This window comes from Heliconius melpomene, chromosome 21, assembly GCF_056956725.1.
Source record: "Heliconius melpomene rosina isolate 202511_hmr_F chromosome 21, ASM5695672v1, whole genome shotgun sequence".
Classification (NCBI taxonomy): Eukaryota; Metazoa; Arthropoda; class Insecta; order Lepidoptera; family Nymphalidae; genus Heliconius; species Heliconius melpomene.
Genome location: NC_140409.1, coordinates 7,925,212 through 7,947,104, shown reverse-complemented (window position 1 = coordinate 7,947,104; position 21,893 = coordinate 7,925,212). Strand labels below are relative to the sequence as shown.

Genomic DNA, 21,893 nt, shown 5'->3' with positions numbered 1-21,893 from the left:
TCGATCTTGGACGCATTCCAAGAGGCGCGGGTTCAAATCCCGCTACGTTAACATTTTTATACGTTTTGTTGGTTTGGTTGGTAAAGTTGGTTTTTCTTATTTATTTTACTACATCACAACCAAGGTACATACTACTCTAACCTGTAGCTCCTCTGGCGCTGCACGGGCTCGTCGGCAGCGAAATTACCATCAAGTGAATCATGGGCCCTGTTTGCCTTGTCCTTTAAATACAAAAAAATCTTTATGAGTTTTATATTATGACAGAACAATTCATTATTAACATATCCAACTCATTAGACGAGAGCGAAAATGATGATGATGTAAGTTCAGTCACAGTAAAACGTTTGTATATTCTCTAACTTTTCCTCTACGTGCTGGACCTGCGTCCCCACGCAAGCCTTCCGAAGGACCGGGTTCTTTTGAACCTGTGAATTAAGAAAGAGAGACATAATAATAATAATTAATGTTAAAGATTTTTTTCTTGCTCTACTTATAGTGACCACACAAATGCAATGATCGCTTGTAAAATCTTAAAATGACATCTCTTCACAGTTTCCGTCGTTCCGTCGTTTTGTAGTTCATAAACGTTATCATCATATATAACTGATAATTTTTCAATTTATTTTTCAGTACGAACTACGAAACGTATAGTATAATAGGCATTTTTACTTACAATAACATGAAATGATAAATATGAAATAATATATATAACTAGTAAAACTCTATTAATAGATTACAAAATACGCTTTAATTTTATTATGAAGTGTGGGATTAATAATTATTTAGAATAAAATAAAACTATGCCGCCATGATATTTTGAACGCCAGTCAGAGAGATTGACGTAACGGTTTGGTAAACAAAGGAATTGATATTTTGTTTGTATACAATGGTATAGACAGATTAATCAGACTTGACATCACAGCGACGCCATGACACTTCGAAGCGTTTTGGCGCAATTTTTAAATTTATAAATTAGTGGAGATATTATGGTTCGACTTTGTTGCATTTTATTTGAAATTCACCACGTAATCAAAATCTACAGGGTACTTTTTGTGGACCTACCAGTTATGAAATTTGGCACGAAGTTAGAAATTACAATACCTCCATTTCCCACTTTGCACCGAATTTTGGACGCATTGTGAGTCACCAGAGCGAAGAAATTAAAATATAAATTTTAATAAATATTTCCTTTCCTCGAGTGGGGATCAAACCCAGAACCAGTCGATTTTGCACCACACGATGTGGCCCCGCGCCACGACTAGCCTCTTACCATTATGTAAGGTGACAAGGTACTACTAAATTTAGTGTAGGTACCTATTAAAATAATAATCCTGTAGTTCATCCGGGTGATATAACAGGCGGGTCGCTAGTTGTCATATAATCATTTAAAATTAATTTAGATTTTATTAATATATTTTATTTATTAAGAAAATAATGATATTGCACTAGATAATCCTATACATATTATTTGCAATATCTTTTAGGATTGATGATACTTACTGAAAAATAATTGTTATAAATATTTAATCAAATTTGGATTATAAAATCAAATCATTTTCTTTAGGAATAATGAATGACGTCATTTATTATTAGAAGGACGAGTACATAAAACAAAATTGTAAGAAGTAATGCAAACATGGATATTGGTCCTTAAAGTAAAAATATACCCTTTTTAAACATGTTTAGAATTGTTTATTTTAAATGAAAACTTTGGGAAAATCGATTTTTAATTTTGTATTACGATAAAATAAAACGATTGAAAAGAATATTGGAGGGTGGAAAGCTCAAAAGGTACTTAATTACTATAGCAACTACGGCAGGTCGTTTTTAACCGATTATATATTTGATACCTATAGAAGCCGTAAATTATATATATTGGGTTAGTCAGAATTTTTCAAACACAACGTCCTTAAAATGTATATAAATATTATATACATAAAATTAATTAGTTCTAATAATAAACTATCCTGCCCGCCTTTATATAGATTTCTGTCACAGAAATATCAGTTGAATGACTAGCTTCCGTGGTCCATTTAAAACTAAACGGAAGTTACATAATTGAAATATTCTATAATTATTTACATTACACTGAATATTATAAAGATATATATATATATAGAAAAGAATAAATAATACATTTTCAGATATTATTACGATTCATGTTTTTGCGGGGCTGGTACTAAGGACGTAATAAGGCAATATTTCCTGGCCTCCACTAGGCGTACAACTTCTCAGCATAATGTCTGAGACAAACTTTGCGGTTCCCCGACAGTGACAAGCAGTATTTTAGCGTCACGCAGGCAACATTCCACGTGATTTAAAACAGAGTCTAGAGTATATATGACTAGACGACGCGCGCTGCTTTGCCTGCTTATGTTGCTTTGCACCATTAGGGGGTGAATTCTAATAAACCATGAGACAGGTGTTCAATTAAATATTTTTAAGAGTCTAAGTTTCAAATTTTATAAAAATCTGTGCCAATTTAAAAAAAAATCTATACATACTTTCAACCTCTATTTCATCCATTTAGGATTAAAATTTTTCCAAATCCCTTCTTAGTGGATGTCCAGGTTACGAAACTAAATATCTGTCCAAATTTCACGTTTCTTACACACATCTTACCTAAGTCAGTGGGAACATGTCTATTTATATATATAGATACTATTAAATTTGATTCTTTATATATTATATGATTTTTATATCTATATAAAGACTCAATTGTATCCTATCTATATATATAAAATCGAAAGGTCACTCACTCATCACGAAATCTCAGAAGCTACAAGTGCTAGGAATCTCAAATTTTGCATAGGAGTTACTTATAGGACGTAGGTGCTCGCTAAGACGGGAATTTGTAATATTCGATTTCTTTGGGTTTGGGTTCTTTTTGGGGTTGAAAGTTTGTATGAAACTTCGTTACTAATGACATTTGTCTTTATCATTCTTACTAAATGCTAGGAGTCTCAAATTTTGCATAGACGTCACTAGGACGTAGTCATGGAGACAGAAACTAATAATAACATAGTTCACGCGGGTGAAACCGCGAGCGGGCCGCTAGTAATCTATATATATAAAAAGGACTTGTCCTCACTGACTGAGGTAAGACGCACGCACAGCCGTAACCGTTGTGCGTAGAAACGTTAAATTTGGACAGATGTTTACATGGCAAATAAGGGGTTGAAAGTTTGTATGGAAAAATCTTTAAACCGCCACCGATTTTTATACAATTTAAAATTTAAACTCTTAAAAATATTTCATTGAACACATGTTTCATGGTTTATTAGAATTCACCCCTAATTACGCAAGCGAAGCTGCGCGCGTCCGCTAGTTTATTATAGGATTTGAGTACGTTATGGATATAAAAAGAAAAGAAGATGCACCTCTATTATATCTACCAATAACAAATGATACATTTAAGTATAGGTACAAGAATAAAAAGAATTACTCTATTATAACTTTTATATTTATTTTATTGCTTATTTGCTTGCTTAGTTAATATTTTCACAGTGATTCACAATGTTGTATTCTCTCGGCTGTGACTTTCATTTCTATTTTTATAATTGAAGAAACTTATACTTTAAAGTCTTTTAGCATTAAGTTGTAGAAGGGTTTTTTAGTTAGCATTTTCTATAAGTAAGACATACATTTTCCATAATTTTTGATGAAATATGAATATAAAAAGAGCTATGTTTTTTATGTCATGTTATAAATTAAATTACTTAAAATATATTGTCTAAATACGAGAACCACCTGTAAATAACGTTGGCGTAAATATTTATTTCCAAATTTTATACGCACCAAATGTTATAATTCAGATAGAATTTCCACTCTAATAAAATCAACTATCGTCTGTTCCGAAAATATAACTGTTTACTTCTTACTATTTTGGGTAGTCACTATACAAACCTAACCTATTGTAGGATTCAACAAGAAAGTAAGTGAGAAATTCTTTATTATAAATGAATTAAGAGACATAATTTTTAATAGAGTGAAAATTATTTTTTAATTTATTATTAATTCAAAGATAAAGGTAATTGGTAAAAATAGGTAAATTTGAAGACATTAAAATATTAATATCTATTCTATCACTATTTTTATAGTTTAGGTGCACATTGAAAACTGAGAGAAAAAAGAGAAAGTCGACGGGCTTTTTACAAGCTTTTATTTAAGTTGCCGTGCTATGTGAAATCTTACAAGCTCAATTTGACCCACATCCTAGTGACTGGTTGAGCTGAAATTTGGATGACGACTTCAGTTCTGAGGACAATGAAATTACGTGTAATGGTGGATTATAAATTTTAGCAAAACCTAGGTGGGCTTTGCTAAAATTTGTAATCTGGGAATCAATTGAAAGGGCTTGATTGGTCAAATATGCAAAAAAATCTAGCTTATTGTTAAAGAGGTTTTTTTAGCTTTTTTTCTATTATTTAAGATACATTATTTATTGAGTTTAGATATTTTTAGTCTTATTGAGTATAAGTCAACATTTTATATCAAATATTATAAATGAAAATAATAAATTCGTAAGCACCTTAACACTGAGGAATTGCGTGACTTCGTTTATTACTTCTACCTAAACGTTAATAAAAAAGTATTTTGTTGATAAGTTAATATTTGTATATTAAATAAGTAGATTAAACAAATAAATTAATTAATAACTAGTTGTAGTGTATATTAGGTAGTCATTTTAATGTGTATGTATAATGTTTAAAAGTATATACTTTTGTCAAGCTGTATATTTTTATATAATACTAGCGACCCGCTCGCGGTTTTACCCGCGTGAACTATATTATTATTAATTTCTGTCTCCATGACTACGTCCTAGTGACGTCTATGCAAAATTTGAGACTCCTAGCATTTGTAGTAACGAAGTTTCATACAAACTTTCGACCCCAAAAACAACCCCTTAGAAGTCGAATATTCCAAATTCCCGTCTTAGCGAGCACCTACGTCCTATAAGTAACTCCTATGCAAAATTTGAGATTCCCAGCACATGTAGTTTCTGAGATTTCGTGATGAGTGAGTGACCTTTCGATTATATATATATAGATACTATAGCATTTTTCATAACATGTTTTTATTTTCTTATTGATATCCGTGTAACCAAGGGGACCCTTTAGTTAAGTTCAGACGGCCAACGTCACATCACTTAATAAATAAGGTAAATTGCTTAAAAACATTTATTAAATGTATATCCCACATTTTGTTTTGTTGAACGCCCTATTCATATATCAGGAACTATTGGCACGATTTGAGAAATTATTTTTATGTTAGATAACTCAAAAAATAATGCTTAGTTAATAAGCTTTGTAGTAATATCTTTTTAGAGAACTACTATAAAAATTGTTATTTTTAAATAAGTTAGAACCTTGCTTCTGAATTAAATCTTGTATTTAATTATTTATTCGTAAATTTTAGCGTGCTTTATATAATGTAATTATAATTTAAATGCAACATTTTGAAACAGTAAAAGTCTTTTAAATAACGTATTTAAAATGTTGTTATTTAATTACTATATTTTTCTGCTCACTCGTTTCACCTCTCAGTTAAATGGGTTCACTTGAGTTTGATGTAGTTAAAATATATAAATTTACAGAATAAAATTTTAACTTTATATTTTATCAAAGTTAAATTTATAGTAATTTGCAATAACTTAATACTATTAGTAAGTCATTATTTATATAAGACCTAAAGTAAATCTCGTTATGTGTAACATAGTACAAGAATATGTATTTAGATAAAATTAAAAGCGAATCAGTTTCTTTGCTTATTAAGACTTTCTTTGAAATAGTAGTAGTTATGTTTTATTTATCTATATATGTAATAGTTTGGGAATATTTATTTTATAGCCGTAACAGCTGTGCGTAGAAACGTAAAATTTGGACAGATGTTTACTTTCGTAATCTTGACATCCACTAAGAAGGGATTTTGAAAAATTTTAACCCTAAATGGGTGAAATAGGGGTTTCAAGTTCGTATGGAAAAAAAAAATAATCCGCACCGATTCTTATAAAACTTGAAGTTTAGATTTTTAAAAGTATTTAATTGAATACGTGTTTCATCGTTTTCTAGAATTCTCCTCCTAAGGGTGCAAATAAGGGGTTGAAAGTTTGTATGGAAAAATTCTTCAATCGCCACCGATTTTTATGAAATTTGAAATTTACACTCTTAAAAATATGTAATTGAACACATGTTTCATGGTTTATTAGAATTCACCCCAAAATAAGCAGGCGAAGCTGCGCGCGTCCGCTAGTATACAATAATTAGGCGAAAATTCTGGAAGACTACATTTATAGTTCCTGCTAATATTTAGACAAGAAAATCCACATAATTAACATTTCTTTCCGTATAAACAAAGCAATGACTAGAAAAATCTGCTACGGCGATATGACGTACTACGTTATTTTATACTTACGTTAAAATTACTCTTTCTGTTTCCGTGTTCCGAACGCTTTCATGCCGCTCGCTCGTGACGGCACACCATCATTGCAAGGTCAGCTATGGCGGCATGCGAAACTGTTTTTGTTACAGTCACATTATGAACCATACTGTTAGTGAAACGTCTATATTCTTTTAATCAAATATTTAAAACTGGATCTTCTTCTACCTGCCTTATGACATATCCATATATCACAAGACGTGAAGAAAAAACTTTAAACTTTAAACTGTAAAATTGCGGGGAGAGTGGAGGATGAAATTTGGGATACTTATAGTTTCAGAACGTTAATATTTTTCAACATTATTGATTATAAAGTACATTAAATTAATAAATAAAATACACACTAATATGCATTTGAAAATTTCTACAATATATTTTTTTTTATACCTACTCGTAAAGTGGGAGGCATTGCGTATTACAACCGTCAACCGGTCCCCTAGTTAATATAAATCTACTTAGACACTTTCTAATAAACAAGTCATTTTATATATTTATAGTATTCCATTAGTTATTTAATTCCTTGTCGCTAAATCAATTTTCTATTATCAGATTTGCGTTATTATGTACCTGTCAAAAAGGCTAAGAAGGGTTGTTCCCGACATTCACTTTGTAAAAATGCACAGAAGAGGAAAATTCATTTTCATAAAATGGAGCTTGGCTTTTTGTATACGTAACGAAAGCCGTTGTCGTATAAATTTATTTTATTTACAAATTTAGCAAGTATGATTTCATAGGTAAACAAATGGAAAAAACAGTGTTTATAATTTCAAATCGATAAAAATCATATACTTATTATATATTTGATTTGCAGTAATATGTTAAAATATATTTGTATTTTAAAATGTATTTTACAAGTAGAAAAGGCTATAATGAAAGCCATTTAAGATTTTGAGCACTTGTGACGAGGGAAGCTTTTGGTAGATACTTTAGGTAATATATCTTATTTAATATTTATTAGTAAGTTACTTATATAAATATTAAATAGATACAATTTTACCCTTATCAAAGTTGGACTTTACGTAATGTTTTCAAAACGTCTATTCTACCTACAACTTTAATATGATACAGTAAATCGTGTACATAGAAATAGGTTAGATTTAATTATAAAAAAATAACGTCGAAGGACGTTAGGTTACCATATTTTTACTATATTTTAATTATTGAAAATTATATACCTAGTTGCAAATTTATGAATATTAAATGTTTTATTGAATTGGCTAAAACTTTAATTTACAATGTGGATATTGTGTTTAAAATTATAATAACATTAGAACACGAAAGTAATTCAGATTAGTAAATAAATAATTATATAGTTCGGGTCGCTAGTAGGTATATAGCTAGGTATATGTTTAATAAAACTCATAAAGGGATTGATTATGTCATATTGAATATTAACAAAAAAGAAAATAAAAAAAGTATTTTGACAACATTTCATAATTATTTTTGTTATATATATAGCTATTATTCCTCGGCAACATACAGGCTATAATTTATTTTGGTGATCTAAATACAGATATTATATAGGTTAGGGCGTCAACACACAAACCCAATATAAGAAATAATCTGTAAGAGATATCAACGTGATGAGCACTTTTGTTTGAAATAAAAAAACTAAAATCTCATGTGGAACTAGTTTACCCTAGCTAAACTTTGAAACTTGTAAATAAACCATCTTAGAATAAATTGTTAAACGTGATAAGCACTTTCTGATGATGTTAGGAAATTGAAGGTCTAAGAAAAACTAGGAAATCTAGTTTATACTGCTGCTACCTATAATAAGATTCATCGAGTTTAAAAAGCAAGTAACAATAATTTTAAAATGTTTATGTGGTATTACTAAAATAAATCATACACATATTTTATTTGCGTAATTTTATGTAGTTAATAAATTTATACTTTTATACAAATATTGTAAAGGTGAAGAGATTGTTTGGTTGGATGCGCTAATTTCAGGAAGTAGTATATAAATACTATTTGATATTTGTATAAATACTATTTTTGTGTTGTTGCTTATAGTCCATATATTGAGGTAGAATTGAAGTAACAATAAAAATTGTCGCAAAAGGGAAGGGTTAGAGAGGATCCGTGCGTGCACTGTAAAAACGGTTAAAGCTACGCAAAAATTACATATGAATAGATTTAGAGAGTTTAAAATTCTCTTTAGGGATAGACCTTTCGATGACTCTTTTCATTATTGTCTATTTTCATCTTCAATAATTTATCACTGCCCCATTCATCAGCCAAAGTAGAATGTATATTTTTCATATTAATCATACGAAAACAAATCAGCGAAATAGGCCATCTACTCAATCAGTCGCTGTCTATTATTTATTACATGGAAAACGACTGTTTAAGGGCGCTAATTGTTATGACTTCGAAATTAAATTTATTATGATTGAGAAAATTAAAATTGAAATTTTGATTGATTATTTCATAGTTATTTGATATACTGACCGGTCGATCAGTTGAAAGTTGTAGTAAGATCGCAAGACGGCACGCAAGTCAACGGTTGCAATCAAAATCCTCCAATGAAGGATATTTTCAGTCACATACAATATAAAAGACATATAATAAATCGTTTTTACGCTCTTATGAACTTAAGAAATATAAATAAATAAAAAAATGCATTATTTATTTATTATTTGTTATATATTTTTTTGCTATGCCTATTTGTATGTGTTTTTAAGTTCAGTTTTAGCGTAGACGGTCTCTACGTAATTATATTTAGTATACCGTCCTTATTATATTCTACTTAACAAATACTATTCCATATTTATATTAAACATTTTAGCTTTTATTTCTTGACAAAGATCCCAGTTATATAATTAGCTCTATAATAATATTAACCATTTTAATACTTATCGTACTGTTGAGATAAAATGTAGGCTGTTGTACATTTATTCATTATTTAATGGATATAAAGTCTACGGATTATAAATATTTCATATAAGAGCTTATTTTAAAAAGCTTTTTTTGTAAATGATAAATAAACCAAAACTATGTATCATAATATAGCTGCTATCTTAGCAGGACATGTAATAAAGTAAATATGAACTATTAGGCATACAGAAGTTTATCCAACAAAGGCAAAGGGCCTACAAAGTCAATGTGAGGGCATGTTACGCAATCGTTTGCGTAACTTTAAAGATCTTTACGCTAACTTGAGTGCTACGAAATAAATATTTACTGACGTTGTGTCTAAGTAAAGTTTATGACTTTACTTCAGAACTGCAATATTCTCGTTTATAATATAAAAAATGTATATTATGTTAACATATATTATTATGTACTGGTACTTGAAAGAAATGAAGAGAGGTCGAAATGCAATGTTAGTGTGAATGGTAAGATATTAGAACAAGTGAATGAGGTGGTATACTTGGGAAGTGTGTTCAGTAGAGATGGAAGATACGATATAGATGTGGAAAGGCGTATTGCTGCCGTTAACAGGGTTAACGGAGCCTTAGCTGCATTGATGAAACGTCAGCACAGTATCAAAGATACTAGGGGAAGGTTACGTAAAAAGCATGAGGATCTCCCGGGGGGCATGTATGAAGAAGTTGATGACAGTGGACGAGGCGAAAGAGGTATGTAGAGACTGTGGCGTTTGGCGCTCCGTTCTCTCTGACTACCCCGCTAGGGATAAAGCGTGAAGCTATGTTATGTTTTGTTCATATGTGTACCACCTGTATGGGCCACACCCGTGACTAATTTTTTGCAATATAATACCATTCGTAAATTCTTTTTATCTGCTGACCTATCATTGTCATAATAATATATAAGTAAAAATTTGTAGACAGAGTTATAACAAATCAATAAAAAAAAATCACCTTCACGCTGTATCCCGCACACAACAGGGCAGGCAGAGGGAACTTAATGTTAAGACACTCCGTTCCCCTCCCTCCGCCGAAATTTTCGAGGCACTCAATGCCCAACTCACTCAAGGTTAGGCTTTTTGCCTTGGTACCAGAGCGAAGATCTCAAAAAAAAAATCCCTTCTGTGGGCACCTAACCCGCAACTGTCGCGCTACAGTCACACCCGTGTGCCCTTGCCCCACGACGCCCTCAAATTTAAATCATATATTTATTATAATAACTCTAATAGGGCAAAAATTTAACAAAATATCAATACACGCACAAGCCTAATCAAGTTATAAAACTGGCATATGTATTTTATACGAACTAATTCGAGCTACTTTTTAGTCTATTCACAACTTATATACTATTTAATCTACATGCATAAAGGGTCTAGCACTCTAGCAGGATGAGCATGAGAAAGCTGCACAGGCTTTTAATTTATTATTTTTAACATAATTGTATTGCTTTTTTAATCAAAAAAGCAACATACCAAATTTTATGCTACTTACTGAACAGGAAGGGAGTTATGAAGAAGGGAGATATTGGAGATATTTTTATGAAATTTAAAATTAACTTGACGTTCCATAAGCACATTATTATTTTCTTTCTGAATTTTTTTTAATATCATACATTGTAAAACTTAGAAATTTATCTTTAGAGGGTGCTTGTGAATACCACCCTGTGAGTTCATGCCTAAAAATATATATTATTAAATACACATTAGTTAGCTATCTATGCTATAAGTTACAAAAGTAATAATACGAGTAGGTACTTGTATAGCAAACTTGTACTGGTATATACTTACCGTATTATCTATATATATAAAAGGACTTGTCCTCACTGACTGAGGTAAGACGCACGCACAGCCGTAACCGCTGTGCGTAGAAACGTGAAATTTGGACAGATGTTTACTTTCATATTCTGGACATCCACTAAGAAGGGATTTTGAAAAATTTTAACTCTAAAGGGGTGAAACAGGGGTTCAAAGTTTGTATGGAAAAAAATTTAAATCGGCACCGATTTTTATAAAATTTGAAATTTAGATTTTTAAAAGTATTTAATAGATTACGTGTTTCATCGTTTTCTCGAATTCTTCCCCTAAGGGTGCAAATAAGGGGTTGAAAGTTTGTATGGAAAAATTCTTAAATCGCCACCGATTTTTATAAAATTTGATATTTAGACTCTTAAAAATATTTAATTGAACATGTGTTTCATGGTTTTTTAGAATTCACCCCCTAAGGTTGTAAATAAGGGGTTGAAAGTTTGTATGGAAAAATCTTTAAATCGCCACCGATTTTTATAAAATTTGAAATTTAGACTCTTAAAAATATTTAATTGAACACATGTTTCATGGGTTATTAGAATTCACCCCTGAATACGCTAGCGAAGCTGCGCGCGTCCGCTAGTCTATATCTATATATATATAAAAGGACTTGTCCTCACTGACTGAGGTAAGACGCGCGCACAGCCGTAACCGCTGTGCGTAGAAACGTGAAATTTGGACAGATGTTTACTTTCGTAATCTGGACATCCACTAAGAAGGGATTTTGAAAAATTTTAACCCTAAAGGGGTGAAATAGGGGCTGACAGTTTGTATGGAAAAAAAATTAAATCTGCACCGATTTTTATAAAATTGTAAATTCAGACTCTTAAAAATATTTAATTGAACACGTGTTTCCCGGTTTTTTAGAATTTACCCCCTAAGGGTGCCAAAAAGGGGTTGAAATTTTGTATGGAAAAATGTTTAATTCGCCACCGATTTTTATAAAATTTGAAATTTAGACTCTTAAAAATATTTCATTGAACACATGTTTCGTGGTTTATTTTAATTCATCCCCTAAGGGTTGCACCCTTATAAGCAGGCGGAGCTGCGCGCGTCCGCTAGTAAATATATGTATATCAAATAGGCATATCATAAAATAAAAAATAAATAATAATAATAACTATAATTTATATTAATTAATTATGAATTATATAAATAACGCATTTTAATACCGTACAGGAATCGTTCGTGTATTAAAATAATGACAACCCGAGCGTCGGGTGCGTTTTCGTATACATATGTAGCGTTTGGTTTGAGGTCGAGTCAAATTCTTAACTACGGTACTAATAAGTATGATGTTTCGATTAACATTTAATGTTTCTTTTATTACAATCGGTTCATAAATAAAAAGTTAGCTCAAAGAGTTATTGTTAATTGTTTACAACTGTTTTATTGAATTGGCTAAATCTTTAGTTTTCGATGTTTTGTTGTTTTTTTTTTATATTGTTTTCAATATTAATATTTGTATGATGATAGAAGAAAAACTACTTAAATGCGAGTTGGACTCACCCACGCTGTATCCCGCATACAGCAGGGTAGGCAGAGGGAATGTTAAACCACTCCTTTCCCCACTTTTCGCCAAATTCTGGGGGCATCGCGTGTGGAGTTTTGAGGACTCAACGCCACACTTTGCCTCGACATCAAGGAGGAGAAATGAAAATATAAATTTATATAAATATTTCATTTCCTCGAATGAGGATCGAACCCACAAGCAGTCGATTTTACAATCACGACTGGTCTCAAAGGTGTTTGATGCTATTTTATATCTTGGAACACGGGTGTATGTAGTAGTATCCGCTTTTTTGATTCTTATTCGAAGTAGGTCCTAGGTCAGGGATGCAGCTGATTTATTTAAACTAGTGGACCCGGACGCGGCTACGCCTGCTTCAACTATAAGAATAGTGCCGCCCGTAGGCTAGGTCATTTCGAATCAGTGACATCTCCTTAATTATTTATTAGTATGTTATACAGTAAACTATAATTTCAATCTAGATAAAATGCTAAAAGTGACTATTATATTTATTTTCATAAGGTTGAATATCAAAATGTCGCGGTAACGGTTGCGTAGCGACGCGACGGTTGTTATTAACATGGCAGAATAAATTGCATGTCAAATTAGAAATAAGTATTTTAATATATTAGTATATATGTGTAATGTAATGTTATATAGCCTATAGCACTTCTGAAGAATGCAGCTTTCATACAAAACAAAAACAAAGTAAATCGAACCCGTAGATCCAGAGATCTTAGCGTTCAAACAAACAAACAAACAAACAAACTCTTCCGCTTTATTATATTAGTATAGATAACGAACGAAACAAAACAGTAAATCAAGTCTTTAGTGCGGAGCTGCTACCGTCAACCTACCTACTTACCTGCTGTTCTCAATCCAAAGTGTCACGTCGTCACCAAACTTGGGATAAGTTTGGCTACCTGGATTCTATCAACCTCGTTGCACCAGCGTTGCCGTCTACCGTGTATTTCAAGCTTCGTCTAGTTGGTTGTGCCGTGACCGTTTAGCCTCCATACTATTGACCGTCTCCACCATGGCCATCCCGCGGTGCGCTGCACACGTTCCCGTGTGGTTGTTCTACAACAACAAATTAACAGCGCAGAATATTGTTCGCGCATTCTCTAAACAAAGCTCTAACATAATTATTAGGAATCAATTATGATTTAGAGATTATGATTATAATGTTATTTAATTAAATTTTTAAGTTATTAAGTTTTTAAGTTATTAGGTTCTAATTAATTAGAGTAAGCCTTCCCAATAAAATCGAAATTAAAATTTTGACAATGAACTGTCATAATTTGCTCTAAATAAACTAAAAATAAATGAAATACAATTATTAAATCATCCTTAAAGTATCAAGAAATTGAAAAACAAAGTAGGAATGTTATGACAACGCGGCCTCTACAAGATCCCGATCTTCGCTAGAGACTAAGTCGCGTCCGAGTCCACTAATTACTAAAAGTATATATAGAAATTTAACAGGCTACTACGGTCCACCCAACTGAACTAAGATTACCTATCACTTTAGTCAATTTCTTAAACTTCTAGTGGTACTTGGGCCAGCATCCACCTTAACCTATCGTGCTTATTTATAAGAAAGTATATTAACTTTCATTGTATCGCGATTCCCATCTTACACCTTTATAACTTAAAAACTATACACATTTTATGCAAAACAAAAGGAACGTTTTTAAGAAGCCAGCCAGCCAGCCAGCCAGCCAGCGACAAGTGGTCCCCAAAACAGGCGTCTGCAGGGTTTGGCGTCTACTGTCGGTTTTTCAACACAGATTAAAGGAAGTTTGCGGAAAACACTTGCCACGTGTTAAAACTGAAATGGCCCGAAAGGCATAGGTAATAAATGAACATTGTATTAAATAAATACCTCAACGTATAGAATATACATTTATTTTACGTTTTGTATGTAAGGTTGGGCCTTACTAAAAATTATTTTTAAATTATTTTATAGAGTACCTAAGATTTTCTGGGTAATATAGTAAAGATTTTGAAAATAATATTAAATGAAGTTTAGATAAACGGCAAATTATATGTGTTATATTCATGCTTGGCATACTGCCGACGCCAGATGTGCAGCAAATGTACACCATAAGGAGAATGCACGTTAGTACAACGTGAAATACTTGAATAATAAAAAGAAAAATAACTTTGTTCTTCATTCTGTATTACAAAAACTAATTGGATAAATTAATTTAGAACCAATATTTGAAGTTATTTAGTTTAATTAACAATAAATAACTCTATTTTGTTTATTTATCACATTCGTCTTTTAATTTTAACAACTCACTTATATTATTTAACATTTTATCGACTATCTAATAATTAACTAATTAATTAGTAGTAGTTAGTTAGTAATTTAACTAATTTTAGCATTTTAATAGTGTACAGTGTTGAACTATATTAGTTATGAATAGATATCCACACGAAAATAATTTTATTTAAATAGTTTTTATTTCGCGCCCCCTAATGTATAGCGCGGTGTGAGTTAACACTAGTGTTGCAACTCAAATCTAAGCGGAGAGACGGAGAATCGAGTGTTTTCACATTAGGGTCTCTTTATTACTTAGAACCATAAATAATGTTTTTATTACTTACGTTAGGTTACCGCAAAATAATGTAAAAAAGACAATTTTATATATATAAAAATTACTTTATATTTTAAACGTTTATTTATATTTTCATCATTTTTTTCAGGTAAGTGAAGTAGTAAATTTTAAAACTTCACTCCCGTTTATTGGTAAGTACTGACTTTGCTTAAGTTTTTCTAAGATGCTACGGTCTCTGCATACCTCTTTTTTCAACCTCTTCATACATACCCTTCATCTTCATGCTTTTTACGTGACCTTATCATCTGCGTGTAACAGACTCATTACCTTTAGGTCATCTACTTTCACTGGCATAACACTTTGTTATAAATATTTTTTGGAAACAAAATATTACTATGAAACGTTATACGTACATCCTAATACAATAATTTAATTAAAAACTAAATTAATGACACATTTATTTATTTTATCACTTAGCATTTTTAAAAATATTTATATGTGTTAAGCAAATGAACACGTCTCTGATTTAAATTTTTAATTATTTATAAAAAAATATAATAATAAAGTAAAAAATATATATATATTAGTTCAAATATGTCAATATGACAGATGTATTTGTATCTAACATTTTTGCAAGTTGGTTGCTCGCAAGCTGCACAAGGTTGCAAGATTGATCAGGCTGGCGTTTTTCCAAGGAACATCAATTTATCGCCCACTACATGAAAATTTGAGTTATAAAGCCACATTGGACATAAAATATATGAATATTATAACATAGTCGTCATTTTTAAAAGACAACCTGTTAGTACTAACGCATTAGAATAGAACCATAAAATCTATCTCTACGTAATATTATCAAAATACAACTATTGCATCAATTTTATCATTTATTTACCTGCTTTTAAATATATCTTATTTCCCAAAATCTCATCAAGGAATATATATATATATATATATACGTTTAACAACACTCGTTAAACAAACATTTGACCAAACACAATGAGAAAAATTTGGAGGTCTGCAAATAGAGTTACGGTTGATAGAATTGTGTTCGTGAAACTTGTTGGTAAACTTCAATTGAGTTGAGATTTTATTAGAGATTTTAATATTATACATTTTTCGAGTGAACCTGGAAATACGGACCACTGCAAAGTGTTCGAAACGTCAAGTTTTCAAAAGTACCTAATACCTAATCCAAAAATATATACCAAAAGTATGTAAATATATTATTTTCGATTAATCTGGGTAGAGTTTAATTTAAAATGTCTTCAGTAACCATACTATTGTTTGCGAAGTTAAATTGAAACGTGTATATTAAAGCAAAATTAAAAATACACTAAGATATTCTATTGCTAAAGCATGATACAGGTGAAATTTCGCTGCGTTGTCAGGTACCCATCCATGTATTCTCGTATAATCCAAGAATCCATACAACAAGAAAAATATGTTATGTTAGTTCATATTATTGAAGAAATGATATAAAAGTAAAATTATTCATTAAATATAAAAGCAAATGTTTTTTTTTGCAATAATATTACTATAAACATTAAAATTGCTTCATTAAAAATGTAAACATGCACTTTAAAAAAGTTCATTCCTTTACAGTAAGATGGCGCTCTAATTTGAAATATACTTTATACTTATACATCGACAAGAAAGAATGTACTGTATAGATTTTAAACTCATATATTTAAAATTTAATCATATTTTGAATCATTTTTAAATTAAAAATCATTTTAAAATTTCTTTTAAATCAAATTTTTAAATAAAATAAATAGGATTTAAAATAGATGATACTAAAGCAGTACTTCGACTAAACATATTTTGTTGGATAATTAAGGATGTTCATTATATATTTTAAATAGTAATAGTTATAAACTCTTATAATTTCAAAATAAAATTAATTGAACAGTGGAAAGTGAAAGGATGTTATTTAATATTTCTAAGTTATAATAATCTTTTCATAACTAACATAAATTTGACTACAATAACTTACAATTTTACGCACGTATACAAGGTTTCTATTCTTGAAACTGCTTTTATTCTGTGGAATACAAAAGATTGCTAACTCACCTTCGTAGTGCAGTACGTTGTATGCGAAGACTGATGAAAGAAAAACATACACTAACTACATCTTGAAAAGCAGTAGTCGACATACCCGTAAGCGAACTCTCCTTTTATGGAGACCATTAAATAGAGAATTTTTCACTGAAACCATGCTCAGTTTTAATGAATTTATTAGATTAAATTAAATGAAAATTTAATAATAATTGTCGTATGACGTGGTCCGAATAGAGTTAAAGTAGGCACTCATTATTCCATATTGCTTTCTATTTACCCTCTTTTATGAAAAATATAATTATTTATGTAGCCACATTTTTGTTGGCTTAGTGGATTGAATGTAGAAGTCCATTACAGAACTAACAGACATAATTTCGTACATGTTTGTACATGTAAGGTAGAGCGTTGAAATTATGGAAAAAAGGATTATGACGCAAGAGTGAATGCGAAGATGGGAAAGAGAAGATATTGGTTCAAAAACATAGGACTCGGAGAGCATGTAAGAAAAGTTAGAAGGGAAAGAAAAGTTTCATGAAAGTTTGATTGGATGAGATTGTACCTGCTATGTCGGGATCGTAGCACTTGGCTCCCACAACCAATGCGTCAGTCTACACCATAAAAATATCTGTTACATTAATTATAAAAAATATATAATATATTATTATATATTGTTTAAAAACAATGTATCCGAATCAAACAAGTAGAATTTAAAATATGCCTTGCTCTTTGTTTAAAACATAATTAATGGTACTTCGCCGCTTGTTTTGCAAATAATTACGTGAAGCATCGTCGCAATGGTTAAGGGCTACCTGTTGCGCCATCTCTTGAACGTCTAGAGAAAGCGGATACACACTTCATAAGCTGAGAGCTAAAGAGCACAACGACAGAGCGCCAAGCCTTTGCCAACACAATAAAGTTGAAATTGTAACAAATAGTCGCATTTTCCAAGTCACTTCTTGGAAAACAACACTTAAAACTAGTTTATGCTAGCGAATATTTTCTATTTATATTGTTGCATCTTTCATTTGTTTATGCAAATATGTATAACGAGATTAAAAACATTGTTGAAGTTTTATTTACAGTTAAAATTTTCATTTCTAGTGAATTCAATATAGCTCAAATCTAATTATTATAGAATATTTCAAATAAATCGCCTCTAGGTACATTTTTTTAAAATTTATTTCTAGCTATATGTGTAGCACTAGGGGAGGTCTATGTTCAGAAGTGGACTTTGAAAGGCTGATGGATGGATATGTGTATTGCTGTGTGTAATTGTGTGTTTAACACATTATGCTTTTTATAATTGTGACTTCATGTATTTAACTATATTATCTATATATATAAAAGGACTTGTCCTCACTGACTGAGGTAAGACGCACGCACAGCCGTAACCGCTGATGGTAGAAACGTGAAATTTCGATAGATGTTTACTTCTGTAATCTGGACATCCACTAAGAAGGGATTTTGAAAAATTTTAACCCTAAAGGGGTGAGATAGGGGTTGAAAGTTTGTATGGAAAAATTTTTAAATCGGCACCGATTTTTATAAAATTTGCAATTTAGATTTTTAAAAGTATTTAATTGAACACGTGTTTAGTCGTTTTCTAGAATTCACCCCCTAAGGGTGCAAATAAGGGGTTGAAAGTTTGTATGGAAAAATCTTTAAAACGCCACGGATTATTATAAAATTTTAAATTTAGACTCTTAAAAATATTTAATTGAACATGTTTTTTATGGTTTTCTAGAATTCACCCCCTAAGGGTGCAAATAAGGGGTTGAAAGTTTGTATGGAAAAATCTTTAAATCGCCACCGATTTTTATAAAATTTGAAATTTAGACTCTTAAAAATATTTAATTGAACACATGTTTCGTGGTTTTATAGAATTCACCCCTAAATACGCAAGCGAAGCTGCGCGCGTCTGCTAGTAATTAATAAGATATATGCAAAAAAAGTTAAAAAATAATTATTATGCTTATTAAAAACTTATAATTATTTATGAAAATAATTAGCGTGATAGGTTGCACATTATCTTTCAAGGAAATGTACATTTCATACTTTTAATTTCACTAAATAGAATACTTATAGTTATTACTACTAGGTCACTTTGTATGTATAGTAATTAATAATTAAGTATTAGTTTAGTACTAAATTACGTTTTAATTAGTTAGTTTTTAAACTCTTATATTGGTAGCTTTATTTTTAATTTAATGAATATTACAAATATATTAAATGCTAAATGAATGTAAATTTCTATTCAAAACGTATGAGGGATAAATGCATTAGCGGTTAATACGTACATCGTCGGCACATCTTGTTATGCCTAATCCGACGTTGCTATGCACTTTTGCATGTATGCATTGGTTATTGAATTATCGTCTATAACTCTATTAACTAACGTCTTAGTTTGCTCTGTCAGTAAAATCTCATGTGAGACCCGATGAGTACACACTCAGAATTCCTCATCGATCGCGTTGTATAGGTGGATTTTTATACTACAGTGTTTTGCATGAAAATAAGTGATTTACGTGAAAGTGAGAAAAATAAAAGTGAAGGAAAAAAAATAATACAAATGCGACAGAGAAATGATATTGTAAGTTTTAATCGTGTTATTTGCAAAAGTCATTTTTTAATGACCGCCATTTAGTTAGAAGTTTTTTTCAAAAAGCTTTGGTTGGTATCTCATTACGTAAATTGTAAGCGCTATTTACTGCTGTCATTGGTAGAAAAATAAAACCTGTTTTTTCAGTCAGCCCCGTTGCTATGAAATCTATGAAAATATGGAGCAAGCCTGACCAGATAAACACACTTTTAATATTGAAATAGAAGCTATTCATTTAATTCATGTACCTACTACTACATATTTGTGAGACCCAAGTTACCATAAATTTAAATATACATAATAATAAAATAAAAAAAAAAACATAAAATCCAGTAAAATTTTCGTGAAATAAAATAACAGCATTGTAACTAATAATTCCTAACTTACTCGTTGTTATAGAGCACATTTATTTATTTGTTCGGGTTTATGAAATTTACTATGTAGACAGTATAAATAAACTTGTTTGAACAATTGGCAACATCGCGTTTGAGTACTTTACGATCGATATTCAATGATTTAAAATTTTAATCCTAATTGGAGATACAAAGTAGGATCTCTACAGATAGCACAAAAATTACTTTTTACTTTATTATTATTTACTTCTACTGATTTTACCAGTTTCCTTTTAATGTCACTTTAGAAAACAAGTTAACTTGTAGTAAATTCCTTCATGATTTTATTTTTCTGGTGCGAATAAAGATTTAACGGAATGGAATAAATATTTCACAATGAACTAGTAATATTTTCTAAGCAAAGATCTATTTCTAAATATATATAAATTTATTTGAGTGAGTACGAGTCTTTAACGAGTGACTCGAAGTGAGTTTATATCTAGAGTTTATCTAATGTTTTAGTAAGTTACGGAAGTACTGCTACAACCACTATGCTTGTAAGTGTTGTCGTTAAGAATTTCAACTTTACAGCTTGCCGGTTCTATATAGCGAGTTATATTAAATTATATTCATATGGTAAATGTTGTGAACGCCAGAAGCATTGTTAATATTTAATTGTATATAAATTGTTATCATGGGCTTGTAAGATAAAAATTTTGAAAATTTTTTTTAAGTCATTATTTTCTACAGAATTGATACAAATTTGTTTACGATTTACGCTGAAAAATTAAAATCATAGTTTTTTTTATTTTTTTTTTATTGAAAACGCTACTTAAGTGTTCGATAATAGTGAATAATATATCACTAATTACCTGTCCTAGTCACCAAGTTAAGTCTGTTAAGGCTTCGAGGCGTTAAATATTCCAACAATCTTATTGTCAAGACCGAGACTATGACCTAATAGGTGATTATGAAGTGTTAAAATGCGACGTCACTGTGATATCTAATTATTCATTGGTACTATATAAATAAATTTCTTTTAAATTTTAATATGAAAAAAAAATCAGCTCAGGTTGTATGACGCATATAGTAGGGTAGGCTAAGAGAACCTAGTGTTAAGATACTCTGTTAACTTCTACTACTACTTTCCGAAACTCAACACCGGGCTTTTGCCTTGGTGTCAGAGCGAAGAACTGAACCAAATCAAATCACGTTCACGCTGTATCCCGCACACAGCAGGGTAGGCAAAGGGTACCTAATGTTAAGACACTCCATTCCCCATTTCCTAATCAATTTAAGAGAAATTACGTGTTGAGAGTTGGAAGTCAACGCCCCAGATAAGAATTACAAAATATCTCGAAGTATAATCGGATAAGTACTATATTTAACAAATGTAAAGTACATGAGTTTTACTGTATGCCAAAACTGGTTTTGACCGGTAAAGAGTCTTGACTGTAACATAAACAACGCCGTCTACTCTGCTACGCTGTTATGGACTTGGTAACTAATTGCTACGGCGTAGCACTTTTACTGCATTTCATATTTGCTAATATTTAAATTATTTTTTTTTAAAATTATTTATTAACCGTCTACTAGCATTCATACGGGATTCATCCATTAAATATAGCAGTTTGAATAGAAAGTGCTTTGGGCGTTTAACGGTTGAAAGGACGCGATCGGTATATTAAAACTGTTGGTATTAGCGCACTGT

General features: G+C 30.7%; 1 protein-coding gene across 4 annotated transcripts in view; it reads left to right on the top strand.

The window, feature by feature from the left end:
* Sh (Potassium voltage-gated channel protein Shaker) overlaps positions 1–21,893 on the top strand; it is a 194,933-nt gene that overhangs the window by 15,706 nt on the left and 157,334 nt on the right. Inside the window, exon 1 of one of the 4 annotated variants that reach the window (XM_085206436.1) lies at positions 19,692–19,841. The exons of the other annotated variants lie outside the window; for them this stretch is intronic. Within the exon in view, the coding sequence (XP_085062562.1) occupies positions 19,834–19,841 (8 nt within the window). The 5' untranslated portion in view covers positions 19,692–19,833. Of the gene's footprint in view, positions 1–19,691; positions 19,842–21,893 lie in introns of those variants that run through there. 4 annotated transcript variants of the gene reach the window in all.